This window comes from Buteo buteo, chromosome 17 (assembly GCF_964188355.1).
Source record: "Buteo buteo chromosome 17, bButBut1.hap1.1, whole genome shotgun sequence".
Lineage (NCBI taxonomy): Eukaryota > Metazoa > Chordata > Aves > Accipitriformes > Accipitridae > Buteo > Buteo buteo.
Window position 1 is genome coordinate 29272121 of NC_134187.1, and position 14214 is coordinate 29286334.

General features: G+C 46.5%; 1 protein-coding gene across 1 annotated transcript; it reads left to right on the plus strand.

The window, feature by feature from the left end:
• The first annotated feature begins 374 nt into the window (after positions 1-374).
• RACGAP1 (Rac GTPase activating protein 1) lies at positions 375-9162 on the plus strand. The gene is made up of 17 exons (XM_075049921.1): positions 375-563; positions 1850-1938; positions 2398-2600; positions 3008-3144; positions 3356-3425; positions 3645-3698; positions 4439-4516; positions 4652-4769; positions 4967-5097; positions 5340-5504; positions 5917-6012; positions 6256-6454; positions 6793-6898; positions 7113-7245; positions 7401-7536; positions 7799-7907; positions 8225-9162. Exons 2-17 carry the CDS (start codon positions 1854-1856, stop codon positions 8298-8300), a joined length of 1896 nt encoding a protein of 631 aa, XP_074906022.1. The 5' UTR covers positions 375-563; positions 1850-1853; the 3' UTR covers positions 8301-9162.
• Positions 9163-14214: the final 5052 nt, after the last annotated feature.

A 14214-nucleotide genomic window follows, 5' to 3' on the forward strand; every position in this document is an offset into this window, starting at 1 on the left:
CGGCCTCCCGGTCAAGTATTAAAGCTCTGAACTGGCTATGGGTTGCATCCAGCACCTTTGCATGGGCCTTATGGTGCTCTGCAGAACCAGCGTGTGGGGGGGGCACAGGCCCACCTGCGCCGTGTGCCAATGGCTTTACTTAAAATCACAACAGGGGCTCGGCCTAATACCATTTTTTTTCTCCCCAAAACAGCCCCTCTGGTGCCAATGGCTGCGCTTGGGCCCGGGGGCCTAGGCCCTGCCGGCGTCCCCGGCCTGCTCTGTTGCTAAGCAACACGGGCTGGAGCCAGCGACCAACAGTAAAGATGGCGCCCGGCCGGCTTCGGGACGCGGCCGTTCCCATCCCCGTCCGCCTTCGAGCCAGGGAGTGGAGCAAAGAGGCCGCGCCCTCAGCAGACATGGCGCCCGGCTTGGCTTCAGCCTCCCAGTGCGCAGAGCCAATGAGAAGCCGGGGAGGGTGGGGATCACGCTGGGATTGGCTGACGGCAGGGATTCAAACCGAAGTGCGGGGCGGTTAGGTTGGGCGGTTGGAGTCAGAGCTCGCGCCGGGCCGGCGGCCCAAGGTGAGTGCGCGGGAAGCGTGAGGGAGGCTGAGGGGAAACCGGCGGCGTCCCAGCCCCGGTAACCGGTACCGGGCCTTGCGCGGGCGGCGGGGTCCCAGCACCGGGCCCCGCCCGGGCCGCGGGGTCCCCCTCACCGGCCGAGGGGAGCCGCCTTCCTGGTGCAGCGCGGGCCGGCGCCCTGGGCGGGACCGGCGCCGGTTTCCTCAGAGAACTTTTCCCTCGTTGCCTCCTGCTTTGGAGGGCGGCTGTGGGTGCTTTATGGGCTGGCCTTGTTCCTTCGCCCTCCTCGGCCTCTGCCGTGGAGTTGGGCGCGGGGCTAACGATCGTGGCGCTGGTCATTAAGGCACGAAACTGTAGAAGTGCTCCGTGCAATGAATTAAGCGGACTACAAGGAACAGAGGAGGGCCTTTTAGCAGAGAGCTCTTCCACACCTCCTAGTCCACGAAATACAGAAAATCCCGGGATATCTATGTGTCTGTAGAGTCCGTAACTGCGAATAGAGTACTTCAAAGCTTTCCACCGTGGCCTCCTAAGCGTTAAGCTGGCGTGTTGTACTCCCTCCTGGCACCTCTCCCAACTATGTCTGCACCTGCTCCGAGTGCTAATTCATTAGTCGAGGCTGTCCTGTGTGCCCCAGCAACCTCTTACATTAGCGAAGTAATTTCTGTGTTGCTGAGCTGGAGACTTTCCTCTTCATTGCTTCTGTTTGTGCCATTGTTGCTACTGTTTGAGGAAAATGCGCTGACTGTCTGAATTTTAACGGCTATTTGCAGTAGGAGCTGTAACTTAAAATGCAGCTAAATTTAAAACTGTATTAAAATTCCCCAGAATGATGCTCCTATTTTTAGCTTACGAAGCTCTGAAAACTTGCAGATTTTTAGTGGCCTATATAGTACCAACTCATTCGTAGATAGGGCATGAGCTGTGTTCTGCAGCCTTCCAGAAGGAGAGTGGTTTGGGATCCCTAATCTTGCCTTGGGTTCTGAGCCTCTGTAGTATACTGGAGAATGTTTGAAGCAGTAAGATGGGGAGCTATACTGCCTCTCCCTGTGGCTTTGCTATCTGTAAACTGAAGGGGTGAGAATCTTCATTCCCTACGAAAGAATTTAGATGCATATATCTCCATAAAACATAACTCTTGATGTATTTTTGTTCGTGCAGCTTCTAAAACTCGCCTTAAAAATCAGTAATTCTGAAGCTGATTCTCTTTGGGCTGGTAACACGTTGTCTGTTTGGAGGTGGGAAGAAAGGGCTGGGCTGTTTATTTAGCTCTGGTTTCTTGGCAGGGAGATGGAGACTGCGATGCTGAACTTACGGAGTCTGTATGATCAACTTATGCGCCAGGCTGAAGTTTTAAGTGAAGGAAACGAATACCGTAAGTTCTGTTTCTGAAGTGGGGTGTCCTGTCTTTGCTGTAAGAATATAAACATGCAAACAAACGTTATTAACTGATATTGAAGAATCCATTGATGAAGTTATGGATAATAAGACTGCTACAGGCAGTCAGATTTGATGGTTTTTTCATTGTTGAGAAATATGAAGTCATAGACTGAACTTCTAGGCAGTGCCATGTTCTGCTTGTAGCAAGCTGACTTCATCCACTCAGGGTCTTGTGTTCTAGCTCTTCTAGTTGATACTGGCATGAAGGACTTGGTCTGAAAAACTGCAAGATCTCATGAACATCTATAGTGTAGGTGGATTTGCCAAAAGGCTGGCTTCTCTGCTCTTCAGTTGAGAGCAGGTTATATTAATAGATATCTTCTGTCAGTGAAAGGAGAGCTGCTGCATCTCCTCTGCTTTCCTGGGTAGCTAAAGATGTTTGTTTTCTCTCCAGAGTTTATTCAGTTAGCAAAGAACTTTGAAGAGCATCGGAGAAAATTGCAGAAAACGGAGCATGAGCTTGGCAGATGCAAAGATCTTCTCATGAAAACTGAAGCTGAACGTAGTGCTTTGGATGTGAAGCTGAAACATGCTCGCAATCAAGTGGATGTGGAGATCAAACGAAGGCAAAAAGCTGAAACGGACTGTGAAAAGCTGGTGAGTAATTCCTTTATTACCAGTTAGCTCTTCAGAGTGTGGAGACAAGGTGATTAAACTGCATTGATCTATGGATAATAAGGACTGGCACTCATGATAACTTTTTTTCCAGGGAGACAGACAGACACAGACACAGACACACACACACACACCCCCCCTCCAACAACAACAACAAATTGGCTTGGGTCCTTGTAGTAGCCGCCTGCTTTGGTCTGGAAAAAGGTGTCTGGCTGCTGTTTGGAGCTGAGCTGCCATTACTTGTCAGAGCACGGGCTTTGCAGCCATTAGCTGTCTATTGACACAAGTTCTGAGAGCCTGTCTGGCATCTCAAATGCTTGAGATTGGTTCGTACAGTAATTAAACGCAGTTTATCCTATGGCAGCTTCTGCTATTATCTACCTTTACAGGAACGCCAAATACAACTGATTCGAGAGCTGCTCATGTGTGATGCATCCGGGAGTATTCAGCTAAGTGAAGAACAGAAGTCTGCCCTTGCCTTTCTTAACAGGCCACAGGTTTCTATAGGGGGTTCAGGCAACAAAAGGTAAGAAAAATAGCATTTTGTCTGAGCAATGTAAGTGTCAGATAGCAATCCAGCCATGTACCTTTGTGACACATATTGCACTCATATCAACAGAGTTTTACTTTTTATTCCAGTTTGAAATACAGCTCTTCTGAGTCAGTAAGATTGTTCTGGAACCATGGCTGAGTGAAAGCCAAACTGATACAAGTTTCTTCTAATTTTTGATATTTAGGCTGTCTACAATAGATGAATCTGGCTCAATTCTGTCAGACATCAGCTTTGACAAGACTGATGAGTCACTGGTAATGTAACTCAAAGTTCTAAAGTTTTCTTCCACTGTAAAACCTTATGGGTGTGGGTTAATCTTTAGAGACCGCTTGTGTTTAGATTACTGTAGTATTAAACTGGTAGAGCTGATTTGCATTTCTCTGGTGTGCTATTGGCTAAAACTTAATGAAAGCCCTGGCCAGAGGCTATATGGTATTTACACTGAGCTAACCAGTGCTGTGTATTTCCCACAGGACTGGGATTCCTCTGTGGTGAAAGCTGTCAGACTGAAAAGGAGAGAGAAGCGGGTATGTTCAATTCTTCCCCTTCAAGCCTTAGCTGACACAATGTCACCATCTGTCATCTTGCAGCCACCTATAATGATGTCTGAGCTACTAATCAGAATCAAACTTCAGATGGATGTGCTGCTACTATAATTCAGACCTGCTGTGTATTTAGATTGAAAGTTAATTCTGATGTCATTGTTTGTCTACTGAAAATGACTGGAGTGGAGTTCTGCTTGTCGTGTTCTGTTATGGCCTGGAGTTTGCAAGAAAGCACTTGAAGATTACTAACAGCAACCAGATTAGGAGAAAATCATGTAGGAAGTTAATATTTTTCTATTCTGTAAAGGAGCTTGTGCTTTTTCTGGTCTGCTGGTAGTATGCAGTAGGCACAGGTGGCAAAGGACAGCCTGAAATCATCACTAGCAGAGCTGGGAAGAGTCTGGGACTTGCTTAGTTGCCCTTCTGGTTTTTGGTGGTTTTCTTTTTCTTTTTCTTTTTTTTTACTCTCCTCCTTTCTGTCTGTCTTTTCTGAATTGGATTATAAAGCTGGCTATGAAAATGATTTGGAAGAGCAGTATATTGAGGCCTCCTGATTCTTCATGGCAACCTTAAAGTTGCCATGAACAGGTACCGTGGAAGAACTTAAAGTGTCTGTGGTGTGTGCAGGCAATCGTTCGGTCCTCCTAGTTATACTGAACTAGTATAACACCAAGTTAACAGCATATCTGCTTCATAGACAAAAATATATGGTATCTTTTCAGCGGTCTTCCAGGCAGTTCATTGAAGGCCCGCCAGGTCCTCAGAAGAAAACTCGATCAATTGGCTCCACAGTGGACCAGGTATGGAGGTTCCAGCTGGGTTTGTGTGCATTTATAGTAGTTGGTCATGTTGCATACCTGTTTCTAGAGCCAACAAACTAGAAAATCCCATGTCCTGTCAGTATTGCTGTCACTAACCACATTTTTTCATTACAGGGAAATGAATCCATAGTAGCAAAGACAACTGTCATGGTCCCCAATGATGGTGGCCCAATTGAAGCTATCTCTACTATCCAGACTGTGCCTTATAGTCTGAGAAGCCGGAGGAAGAGTGGTAGGTGTCATGTCTCCATTTGTTCCAGTCCTGAAGCAACTACTTAGTAGGCTGGAGGCTATCCTGAAATGTTGCAGTAACCGCCTCGAGGATCTAGGCAGCTACCTCTGGTTTATGATGCACTTTGGTTTTAAAGCAAATATGCGGGGTGGAGGGTGACTCCATTCAGTCAACACTCTTCCTTTTCTGTCTTTCAGGTCCTTTGCAGCCTTGGAGCAGCGAGTCAAGCATAGGCAGTAAGCAGCTGGAATCCAAACCGGAGACTGATGGCTCTGGCACCCCGCAGAACAATGGGGGAGTGAGGCTGCATGAATTTGTTTCAAAGACGGTAGGTCTATAGGCAGGAAGAACTTGGAAAAGCATCTCCTTCCATTTTTAAATATATGTGTGTGTGTGATATCAAGCTATTGATAAGAGGCTAGCAACCATTATATCTCAAGTCAATATTAACTGTACCAGTTACCTGCATGGATCAAGCAATATGTTATCCTATATACTTATCCAGTTTAAGTCTTGCTGAGTTACTATGCTGCACTAATCTCTTCCCATCTGTATGCTCTGAATCATTAGGTTATCAAGCCAGAATCATGTGTTCCATGTGGAAAGAGAGTAAAATTTGGAAAAATCTGTCTGAAGTGCAGAGATTGCCGTGTGGTCACTCATCCAGAGTGTCGTGACCGCTGCCCTCTTCCTTGTATCCCCACCTTGACAGGCACTCCTGTGAGAATTGGAGATGTAAGTCTGTAGGGTGAGCTTGGGGCAGCACAGCTGCCAACACGAATGGACTAATGTTTGGTTAGAGTTAGAATGTGCTTAGGCTCCAACAAGTCTGCCTTCTACAGAAGAGCTCCTGTTGCTCAGAGCTGCATAATAAGATGCAAATGAGCTTGCTAATGTATCATTCAATAACCAGGGTAGTGGGTGGTAGGGATGCAATGTTAGGAGGGTGTTGAGTTGGGAACATGGCAGCTCTGGGTAGGCAATCCTGCAGCATTGTGCTGATGGATGTAGTGTTGCTCTTCTCTGGGCTGATGAAGAAGAAAATATTTGTTTTTTAAGCCTAGATCTTGCTGTGAATTCCTGAGAGAGTATTTTTCATGTCTTGAAGACTTGAGTATTTTTTTTTTTTTCCCCTTTTGCCTCTTAGGGGACCTTGATGGACTTCGTCCCTTCTACTCCTCCAATGATCCCTTCCATCATAGTGCACTGTGTTAATGAGATCGAGCAGCGAGGGCTGCATGAGGTAAAACGAAAATGAGGTGTGAAACAGTGCTAATGAAATGGGTTGTGGTGTTAGGGAAACAAATTGTTAATCTAAACATCTCGTATTTATGGTGCATATAGTGCTGCTCAGTGGGTGACTCTGTGAGTGAACAACAGTGTCTGTGTAGAGTGCTCAGGTGTGGAGAGAAAGTGCGAGTGGAAGAATGTCAGCTTTATATGTGCAGTTGATATTCTGCCTCTAAGCAATGCTTTCTGTTAACAGACGGGCCTTTACCGGATATCTGGCTGTGACAAGACAGTGAGGGAACTGAAAGAGAAGTTTCTTAGAGCAAAAAATATTCCTTTGCTCAGTAAAGTGGATGATATCCATGCTATCTGTGGCCTTCTTAAGGACTTTCTACGCAGCCTGAAAGAACCCCTTCTCACTTTCCGGTTAAACAAGACTTTTATGGAAGCTGCAGGTAAGGAGTTGCTAAATAGCATCTCCAACTCTTTCCCTAGGCTTGATGGCTGCAGGTTTAGCTTTAGCATGCACTGGCAGACCTCAGTGCTCTGTGGAGGCCTCACACTTGCAGCTGTGTTGATGATGTGCAATATGCTGGGAAGATCTCTCTTCTAGTGTACTGTTTTGGAAGAGGAAAGAAACAAGTTCTAGTTCTTGGGCAGGATACCAAATTATTACAAATGGCATGTGAAGTTTCTGGCTTCCTTGTTTCTCGGGCTAGCTATTGCTGTGAGGGGAATATTACAGCTGTGCCTCTGGGACCACTTTCTGAGGTCTAAACATTTTTTTCCCCAGAAATCTTGGATGAGGACAACAGTGTCGCTGCTATGTACCAAGCAGTTGGTGAACTTCCTCAGGCCAATAGGGACACCCTAGCTTTCCTCATGATCCACCTGCAGAGGTATGTCCAAATGGACTGGTAGTTCTGAAAGGGGGATGTTGCCACTGGTGCTTTCTCTACTTGGCTCTTGTTACTGCTTGTGAGCATAAAGTCTTCATTTTAGAAAAAACCCGTTTATTCAGAGGCTGAAGTGTGTGTGGGACAGGGGAAGTTGTATGAAAAGCAAAGGGGAGAAGCTACATTCTCTCTTTGTTAATAATTTTTTTTAATATAGGGTGGCTCAGAGCCCGGAGACTAAAATGGACATTACCAACTTGGCCAAAGTCTTTGGCCCCACAATAGTTGCCCATGCGGTACCTGATCCTGACCCTATGACACTTCTGCAAGACACTAAACGGCAACCCAAGGTAGGTCAGCGGAAAGGACTGGCTTGGCTGAATGTATCCCATTTAAAGAATTCAAATGAATTGCTGGAGGGAGCTGAGGTGATGCCTGTCTGGTGTCAATGTGTCAAAGCTGTGTGCCGGTTTGTAACATCAGCTACTCGTGGGTGTCTCTGTAGGTAGTGGAGCGACTTCTGCTGTTGCCTATGGACTACTGGAGTCAGTTGATGATGGTGGAGCAAGAAAACATTGACCCAGCGCACGTAATTGAAAACGTCAATGCCTACTCCACTCCACAGACTCCAGATGTTAAAGGTAACACCTGGGGTGCTGCTCTATTGGCTGTGCAGCTGCTGTGTTAAAAATAATGTCCCTTGATCAAAGCTGTTTGCGAGGATGTTGGAGCTAGCCATTCCTGTATGCTTTATGAAGGAAGATGGAAGAAAAGCATGCCAGGAAGTACCAGATTTGTCTAGTATTTTTGACAGATGCTAGGGAATGTCTAATGTTCCTTGCATGGCAATGAAAACTTCAGCTGTCCTCATGTTGCTCACTTTGCTGCCTCTTTTTTTGACAGTGAGCATGCTTGGACCTCTCACTACTCCGGAACAGCAGCTCTCCAAGACACCATCGTCGAGCTCCCTGTCCCAGAAGGTCCGGTCTACCTTCAGCAAAACCACCCCCAAGTAAGTGCCATGGGGTGCTATCATGGAGATGGGATGACTGCAGGTTGTTTGGGTGTTCAAGGAGAACTAAAAATAGACTTTTGGACCCAGTTCTGGGAGCAGCTTGGATTTACTACTCTGTTAACTCTCCCTTAATCAGTACTGTAGTAATAGTGCCAGCTGCATAATGGTTAATGAGTGTTGTCATATGGTAGGGAGAGGAACACTTTGTTTGGGAGGTGGGTAAAATTTGGGTGAATGACCTCTGGGAATGGGAAAGTGTTAGACCTCTATATCCCAAATCCAAACCTGATATTTTTCTACTTCTCTTGAACTAGATTTGGGAGCAAAAGCAAGTCAACAACCCAGCTTGGGCATCAGGGCAACTTTTTTGCCTCTCCTCTGCTGAAGTGAAGTGGACCTGGGAGTTAATGTCGTCCTAGCATTTGCACACTAATATGCACGAGTACAATAAGCGCAAGTCCTTTCCGCAGCCCCTGGCAGTTTATGTAATAAGATCCTTTTTTTTTATCCTTCAGCTTAACCGAGACTTTTAATGGGATTTTATTGTGCAATGTATTTTTATTATCTAATTATCTAATGCTGTGCTGAATTTAGTATTGGTGAAGAAAGTAACTTGCAGGATTTGTTCAAAGCGTTAATAAAAAAAAAAAGCTAGAGGAACATATTGACACTTTTCAATAACATCCAGTCTTCTACCCATAGGAAGTGGAACAGTCATACAAGGATCATAAGTTTCAGGTTTTTGGCTTGTTTGTTTTTTAAACTCTGTAGGGTGTTCTTCACACAGCAGTGGCAACCCAACTGAACTTTGTCAGAATCCAGTCTTCCAGACAGCACATGACTCACGCTGTGGTCGTGCAGCTTGTAATCCTGAGGATGGCAGTGTTGCATTTGTCTGATGGGCAAAAGCTGCTCTGTTTAATTAACTGCTGGAGGGACTGTGACTCTTTCTAAATACTGTGTTTACAAGGGGAAAATTCTGTAGAGGACTGCCTGTAGATGCAAACCCAAAGGATTCCTGGGTAGTCTAAATGAATTACTAGTGCTGCTCGTACTGGTGAAAGGGAATAAGGATACTTTAATAGCACCCTTGCTTTTGGGAGTTCCTGCTTTCACAAATTGGGATATGTGACCTTGCCCAGTGCTGTGTGAAAAGACTTGTGGAACGCATACAGAAGTTTATAAAGTGGCTGTTTTTATTGAGCTCTGGAAAACTGTACTGACCTGTGCAGCTAAGTAAATCATTATGTTCTATGTGACCTATGGTTCTGTTCTCTGGCTAATGCTTTTTACTTGTGTTACAGAGTTTTATCCAGGGCCTGGGTGGGGTTATAGGAGGCTGTAATGCTGAGGTGCTGTGGTCCAAGTATCTCCTGCCCCAAGGACTGATGAACTGGGCAGTCCTTGCTGCTGGGGTGTGGGATCATGCGCTAGGCTGTGGCTCATGGGTCCAGAGGAGGAAGGAGAACAACAGTTTTGGTCCCCAATATTGTATCAGGAAGCGAAATAGCCTAGGCTGAACATGGTGGCCTGGGTTATCTCTCTTCCCCTTGGTTGTGGGGTCTGGAGGGTGAAGTCTTCTCCTGCCATGTTTGCACCCTAGCTCTGGCCCACTGCAGGAGATGGGGCAGCTGGGGGCTGCTGTTCCCCTTCCCCAGTGGGGCTGGGGCCCCAGGGCAGGTGGGTGTTTCTGGCCAAATGCACACCAAATGCACATGACGGGGGCACTAAGGCATGTTGCCCTCCCTCAAATCCTGTGTCTTGGACACATTTGACTTGGTCCTTTTCTAGAGCATCGTCTCCCAAACTGGGTCCTTGCCTGTTCCACGCTGGAGCAGAAACTTGGCAGGTGGATTTGCAGTGGGACCTGCTGGGGGACATCTGCCCTGGTCCCTATGGCCCCACTCTGTGGGGACAGATGGGGCTTGGGGACACCCTAGTAAGCCACCCCCACTTGCTTACTGCTAGGCACAGAGATGGCCCTGCCAGTGCTTGGAAATGTGGCTGTAATGCTTGGATGGGGGTGGTGTGTGCCCACCTGTGCCGGCAGGGAAGGGCACAAGTTCTGCAGTGGGATGTGCATGTAGATAGGACATTGCAGAGAAAGAGCTGTCCCTAACGTGAACAGATAGTGAAAACTGAAGAAAGGGTGTAGCTTTGGCAGTCCATGCTCTGGTTGTTTTAGGCTGCAAGGAGACACCAGCTGTTGCACAGGAGAAATCATGTGGAAAAGAATTTGAAATATTTGTTGATCAAAGAACATTAAAAGCCTCACTTTGGCCCCAGAAACAGTGATGAATACGTTGTTCCTAGTGATTCCTCGTAAGTGGGTACCAGTGCAAGAAAGGAAACCCTCTTTTATGTTCAGGCAGGGGCAAGCACGCACATGCTTCAAAGGATTAATGCAGATACAATCGTAACTGTATGCTCCTTAATCAGCAGCTAGCTCTTCTACATTTGCATTTAATGCAATTGGATAGGTCAGGGACCATCTCTCTGTCCTGTGTGCAAGTGCTTCACCCTCATCAAGACCCCTCAACAGTTAGTGATCTTGTGGAGGAAGCCACCTTATTTGTTGCAAATGATAGAATTCTGATAATTGAAGGGAGTTAATTTCTCACATTGCCCTAATCGACACTTAGTTCTGATCTACAGCAACTGCGAGGGAGTGACACAGGTCTACATTGGCAAAGGATTGTGCTCAGACCCCATAAGCCAAATTCTTCACTTTTTTTTTTTTCATTCCCTCCTGTCAGAGAAGCAGGACTGAGGGCAGTGTGTGTAAATTTTGGACAGTCAGTTATGGGTAGGCCTGTATTTAATGGACAAGCAATGGGGATGGTCCGAGAAGCTGATAGAACCCCTATATCTACATGAGGTGACGGGCCCGCTGTTGGAGAGACAAATAGACACTAGTCCTCGCAAGAAGGATACCCTCCTTTCCCTAGACAGGCTCTCATAATCAGTCTAGATCGGTTCCAGCAAATTCTGCAGGTAAGTGACAGTTGGTGTCTTAGATGAAGCAGTGGATAGCATCAGCATCGTCACTGTGGTGGTGCCAGCCATCTTTGTCAGCCCCTGTGTGCGCTCCTTCCTCTCTTCTGTCAGCATGGGAATTTTTGTAATCATCCATAAACTTTTCCTTTTGCTTCATCAAGTGATCTCTTCTTGTAGAGTAAGAACTTGCCCCAGTAGAGATTAAGGGCTTGATGGCCTTTGAGGCTCAGACTGTCCTTTCTCTCCTGCAGCTCCTTGTAGATCTTCTCTTCTCTTGTGCTATAGAACTCTGCTAATTGCAGCTTTGCAAACATGAGGTCAAAGTCTGGATGTTTCTGAAGAATTTGCTTGAGGTCCTTGATGGCTGCCTCCAATATATTATTCTTGTTTTCCTTCTTTGCATTAAGCTACTACATCTTTTAGCACTTGGCCAAGGCTTGGTAGAGAAGGTGGTAACTGGGATCCTGCTGCTGGGCTCGCTGTAATATCTCAATTGCTCATTCTGTAGACCGTCGCAGCCAGAACAAAGCTGAAGCTTTGAGGATATCAGGGTCAGAGCTTTTCTCTGCACTTTCTTCTTGACCTTTCTATATCCACTTGAACATGTAGCTTGGCTAGATGTATTTTGGCTCTGTAGTTATTTGGCTGCTCAAGGACAGTTCTTCCTAATTGGTTTATGGCTTTCCTTGCAATATCAGGATACCAGAAGTAACTCCAGGAAGAGTAAAGGGCCATTCCAAGCCTAGCATGGAAATATCTGTTCCCTGGTTTGAGCATCAATGCCACCTCAAAGCACTCTCTTGCCCATTCCCCATTGTGGGCTCTGACAGCCAAGAGGGACCAGCCTTTCTGGGCCTGGATGTACGGGATCAGCCGTGCATCCTAAGGAGGTGGGCAGAGCTGCTGTATTCGTTCCAGATAGCTTTCAGCTTCCTGATAAGAGGCCTGAAGGTGGTGAATCCAAGCATAATTCCCACAGACAATCAGAACCAGCAGCAGAAGCCTGCTCCTCATCTTTTGTGCTCTTCAGCATCTTTAAGGCTTTGCAGAGCTTCTCCGTTCTGCCCTTTCAGCTGGTACAGATATGCCTGCAGCCCCAAGGGTGCTGCCTGGTTTTGGTGGGGTGTGTGCTTGATTTCAATAGCCAGCTTCTGCTGTACGCGTGTAGGTTCAACATGGCCCGTTACACCCAAATGCCAGGTGACATGGCATTGGAGGGCATCCAACTTCTCCTTCAGCTGTTTGTTGCCACAAAGAGGAAAATGTGGGTTATGAAAAGGCAGCATGTGTGGGGTAGCGTCCTGTGGTACCCACACAGAGCAGAAAGGAGCTCCTAGCTGTACGTGAAACAAAAAGGAGGATGGGGCTTTGCTCGCTTGCTCAACAGGTCTCTTGCACTTGGGGAACCATCTGGGAGGCTTCATTCCTGGCTTGCTGTTCTCCAAAGGGAGTCACCAGTGCCTGGAGCCAGGGCTGTTCTTTCTTCTTACCTCAGACACAGGCCCTGGGCTGGACTGCAAGAAATGAAAAGGATAGAGCCAGCCAAAACCCCACCATGAAAACTTCTTTGCCTCTCATGGGGAGGAAAGAGCGGCTGTGCCTTCATCTGAAGGATGCAGCAAGAGATGGCTCAATGAGAAAGAGTCCAACAAAGAGCCATGAAGATGTTGGATGGGAGCATCTCTTATTTGGGGAAAGGCTTGAGAGAGCTGGGACTCTTGAGCCTACAGAAGAGAAGGCTCAGAGGGATCTTAGAAACGTACATAAACACCCAAAGGGAGGATGTAAAGAAGGCAGAGCCAGGCTTTTTTCAGTGGTGTGCAGTGCCAGGATGAGAAGCAACGGGCACAAACTGAAACTCATGAGGCTCCAACTGGACATCAGGAAACTTTTCTTTTAACTGTGAGGATGATGGAGTACTGGCACAGGTTGCTTGGAGAGGTTGTAGAGTCTCCATCCTTGGAGATACTCAAAATCTGTCTGGATGTGGTCATGGGCAACCTGTTCTAGGTGGCCCTGCTTGAGCAGGGGGTTGGCCAAGGTGACCTCCCGCGGTCCCTTCCAACCTTAACCATTGTGTGGTTCTGAAAAGGATGTGGGGCTGAGCCTTCTCAACCCAAAGCCACTGTTTCTGGGAGCCACTACAAGAACGGATGCTGTGCACTTACCTCATTTTTGCTGTGGGTACAGTGTCACCGTCAGCGAGCGATGGCTTGGGCTGTATGTCTTCCACGCTGCAGCAGATACACTGGGCAGTACAGAGTCTGTAACTTATTGATTGATCCTTAAAGAGAGAAAGTACTTCCTTCTGGGCAGGGCCTGATTAAACAATTTGTCTCAGAGGAAACAAAACTGAAAGAGAAAAGCTTAAACCAGGAAAGAAAGTATCTTGATCTCCCTGTCTTGAAGCTACTGCCTTCTCTTCACAAAGTGGGGCTGGGGTCTGGATAAACAAGAAACCCAGCGGTCAGAGCAGCAGGATCTGAACTCACCCCTGGAGCCCTTTTCCCCACTGAAAAGGACTTTGCTGGCATTAAAGCTTTTGGAATGTAACAGTGCTAAGTTGATAGAAGAGAAGGACACCAGGCTACAAAATGTAAATAAGGCATCGCCACTATCATTAAAAGGCCAAAAGCTCCATATGATTCTCTAAAACCTTGGCATTGGGGCTTGTTGGGCTGGTTTTGTCTGGATCTGTCCTGACCTGCCTGAAACTTTGCTGTAGTTTGTTTGGCTTGTTTTCCTGTAACAGCAACTGCCTAGCAACAAGGTGGCTGTTACCTAATTGATTTTTAGCAATTGAATTTGCATAGTTTTGCGTAACTGTGAGGTACAATGGCTGTGCCTGTGATAAATCTGATGTACTTCCTTAAGGAGCAGGTAGTACAGACAGAGGGTCAGCGTGCAGTCATTGAGCACAGGATGGCCCCAGGGTTATTAGCAACTCATCAGTGATCCATTACTGATTATTGAAGAACACAGTTTTGGTAGGTGAAGGAAAAAATATAGGTAAAACACAGTATATGTAGTATATCTGGATGTAACATGGAATTGCAGCTCTGTGAAGAAAGATTCAAGTATAGAGAGTAATAGAAAATAGACTAAAAAATAGCCTCAAGTAGACCCTAAACTGAGGATGAAGAAATCATCAACCTTATAATCATATTCCTCCCAGCAAAGAAGAAAAATCCATCAATATCATTTTCCCCCCTCAGGATGCTGATGAGTCACTGCAGCAATGCAAAGGAAGTAGGGAGAATTTATCATTAGAGGAATGGGGTAGATACTTTTGTCTACCGTGTTTATT